At 40.4% G+C, this 3,643-nt stretch overlaps 1 protein-coding gene across 1 annotated transcript in view; it reads left to right on the top strand.

Annotated features, from left to right (window-relative positions):
- Nucleotides 1-470: 470 nt before the first annotated feature.
- Nucleotides 471-3,643, top strand: part of MCMBP (minichromosome maintenance complex binding protein) — a gene marked incomplete at its 5' end in the record, with an annotated part of 17,175 nt that continues 14,002 nt past the window's right edge. Inside the window, 3 exons of the mRNA XM_010014384.1 lie at nucleotides 471-556; nucleotides 2,665-2,805; nucleotides 3,126-3,167. Coding sequence (XP_010012686.1) covers nucleotides 471-556; nucleotides 2,665-2,805; nucleotides 3,126-3,167 — 269 coding nt within the window. The remainder of the gene's footprint in view (nucleotides 557-2,664; nucleotides 2,806-3,125; nucleotides 3,168-3,643) is intronic.

Here is a 3,643-nt window from a genome sequence, read left to right as displayed (position 1 = left end):
TACCTCAGCAGCGAGGTCTGCCGCGGCTTGGAGGACGGTTAGGGTTAAAAAGGAAAACTCAGCATCTTTTGGGCTTGGGGAACAACGTGTGCTGGCTACATGGGATACCGGTCGGTGGTAGTACTGCCAGCGCCGGCAGCTGAAGCTGTTTCTGAGCTCGATCTTAGCTACATAGAATTTCCAGAGTGAATGTGAAGCAGACAGTGGTACCTTACGTCCCTTACTTCTGGCTGGGTGTACTGTGGTGTTTCAGAGCTTTCCCTCACTTCCAAGAATGGCTTATGTTCATCTTGGTTTGTCTGAAAAGGTATCAGGTGGGAAGTCAGTGCATTTATAAGAGGCATGAAGTAGTTTAAAATGCAGTCAATTGCCCAGAATAGAAGTAAATGTTTGTGTACTACGTTAGGAGTATGCTGACTAGAAGTCTGTTATGTGATGCTAATACACATGTAAATGTGTTTTGTTTGTAGCCCAAAATGTTCCAAACTCTGATTGGGAAAAGAAGGTAACTGAATACTTCAAGGAGAAATTAAAAGAAAACAACGCCACTAACTGGGTAAGACTTTCATTCTTTCTGAGTTACACTTCTCTTAAAGTTCTTTACTTTTCTTAAGTTTAGGGTTTGTTGTTTTTTTCTCTTAATTATTGCAGTGACATGCGTTTGAGAAGTTCTTTCTTTTCGTGATAAGTACACTTACGAATTCTAGGCCTTAGCTTTGGGATACGTTATTTGCATCTGAATTGGTTTAGTCTCCGCGTAAAGCAAAGATTTAAAATCCTGACTGAAACCGGATAAGTGAATCGCCTCGACGGCTTCAGGGTGCTGTTTTGCCCCGGGCCCTAAGTGCCGAATGCTGCCTATTTGGAGTACAAGCCAGTAGATGGCAGGAGCTGACAAATACTGTCCGTTTTGAAGGTGTTAAATCCTGCCCTGTCTGCAGTGAGTGTTTGAGCACAGGTTTCTGAATTGCTGCTTATAAACCCATTCCTCTGGGGTTGTTTAGTCCGGGGAAGAGAAAGCTCCTTAAGGGGGGACCTTGTTGCTCTCCACAACTACCTGAAAGGAGGTTGTGAGGTGAGGATCAGTCTCTCCTCCCAGGTAGCAAGTGATAGAACAAGAGGAACCTGCCTCAAGCTGAGCCAGGGGAGGTTTAGACTGGATATTAGGAAAAATTTCCTCACAGAGAGGGTGCTCGGGCATTGGAACAGGCTGCCCAGGGCAGTGCTGGAGTCACCATCCCTGCAAGTGTTCACACACCGTGTAGATGGGGCTCCCAGTGTCATGGGTTAGTGGTGGTCGTGGCAGTGCTGGGGTAACAGTTGGACTTGATGATCTTTAAAGGTCTTTTCCAACCTAATTGGCTCTATGATTCTCTCATGATCTTTGACCACGATGCTGCAGACTGTGTGGGTTGAATCAAATAGCTCCTTGGGCTTTCAGGTGTTAGGAAAAAATACTTTCATCTAAAATTGTGCCTTATTGGGCTGGATCAGGCCTGGTTTTCACAGTTTAGCGGGGAAGCTCTGCTTTAGATTTAAAAATAAAGTATACACCCTTGAGTTCATCAGCTGATATCTTTTAAGAGACTGCTGAAAACAGCATTGTGGAAGAACATTTCTAAGTGGATTAGAAACTTTCATGCCAAATCTGGCCTACTTCTGGCTAAAAAAACCAAGTGAAAATGATTTCATTTCTTCTTGTCTTCCTCTGTCAGAATATTCTGTAATTGCTATTTCAATGGCAGTTTCAATGGAAGTATAGATGGCAAAATTGTGTTAAATTTGTAGCATTAAAAGGAATTGAAAGTTTATTTTCTTACTCAAGAGAAACATAAGGGAATGTATGTTAAAATGCCATTTCCTGTAGGACCACTTCTGGGTTTGGTTGCATTTTAATGTGGGCTGTGGGGGTTTCTTTCAACAAAGAATTTATCTTCAAAATCAGAAAACTCTATTCTTGTTGCAAGTCTCTTTATTTCAAGTTATACAACATGCTCAGGCATTGATTTTTTTCCTTCTGTTTCTCCATTGTCATGTAAACATATGTGAAAAAGACTCCCCCTGTGTGGACTTGGAAATTAACATACAGGTTTTCCACAGCCTTTTGTTAAAGAAATTGTGCATGCAATTGCTATGGTACCACTGGTGCATAATACATGCTGAAAATGCTGTTAAGTGGGAATAGGATAAGTAGGAAGTTGTATTTAATACTGCAGCTGCAAGAATTCCCAGTTTAAGAGTTAGTTTCAAATGCTGTGCAGTTTTCTTACACTGAAATGCATTTGTTTTATAGTCCAGTATCAGGACTAAGAAATGAACAGGACTGGTGGCTTTGGAACTGGAAGGATTTGGGAACTGTTAAGTGTCTGATAATTGTAACTAAGGTCTGTAACAGTGTGTATATCTCAACACAGAGATATACACACTTTGTTACTGCTTGGATGAGGGTGGAAGATGTACTGGGAAAATAGGAAGTGTGTTACCTGATGAGGCACTTAATCCTATCAACACCAACAACACAGGGGTTGAGGCAAGTAACTGAACAGTAGGATATACTGGATGATCAAAGTGATAAGTTAGTGACAGCTTTTGCACTTGTTTTTGCTTACTTCAGAGCCTTTCTTATTATATACCAGTTGTTTTGAATAAGCTCTTTTTTTACAGGTTCCATCACTGAATGATGTTCCTGTACATTACCTAAAGCCCAACAGTTTAGTGAAATTTCGCTGCATGGTCCAAGATATGTTTGATCCTGAGTTTTACATGGGAGTGTATGAAACAGTTGACCCAAACACAAATGCACGTGTAAGTGAAATGCTGATTTATTATTTTAGTAACTGTTTATCATTCTATCTATTCTAGTCCTCAGATTTCACTAGTTCCTGAGTTAAACCAATGGAGTCTGGAAGCTATTAATAGTAGCTCTGTTTGTGTGGCTCAGATGGCACCAGTAATACCTCATCACTTCTTTCATTTCTGTTGAGGAATAAAAACGACTAAAATGATGAAAGCTTTGGCAGTGTGTCTTTGAGGGACTTTTGACTGCTGTGAATTTGGTGTAATTCATTCATATTGAGGCTGCTATCAGAAACAGAATGATTGCATTGCCTTTTCCTTCTTGACAGGTTTTGCATTTTGGCAAATACAGAGATGTGGCTGAATGTGGGGTAAGTTATATGAGTTTTGAGATGAAATATTAGACAGAAAGATGCAGTTTATTTGATAGCTTATTTGGTACTCACCAGTGGATTCTTGAAGATACTGCTCTTAAACAGCAGACTTAATCTCAGGTTTTGGAAGCAGAGTATCCTTTACCACTCATGGACACTCTTAAGTTCAACAGCTTCAGGCTGTTTCTGTTGTATTTCAGATTTGGTTTGCTTGCAGGGAGAGGGGACGTGCTCTTGATCTTGAAACTTTCTGCTACAGAAAACAATTTACTTCTGGTAGTGTGGTGTAATTGGATTCAAAGCACTATAGGTACAGTTGTTTCATGAGTATATAGTCTAACATGTTCATTGGAACTTCTGGCTGAGTAACTGAATGTTGTGGTTCAGCTGAACCCAGGACACTGAATCTATGGGGTTAGTTGAAAAAAAGAAAACAAACTCTAACTCAGGTCTTTAACAAACTTTCTCTTGGT

This window comes from Nestor notabilis, unplaced genomic scaffold, assembly GCF_000696875.1.
Source record: "Nestor notabilis isolate BGI_N333 unplaced genomic scaffold, ASM69687v1 scaffold1990, whole genome shotgun sequence".
Classification (NCBI taxonomy): Eukaryota; Metazoa; Chordata; class Aves; order Psittaciformes; family Psittacidae; genus Nestor; species Nestor notabilis.
This window is presented reverse-complemented; position numbering and strand designations above follow the sequence as displayed.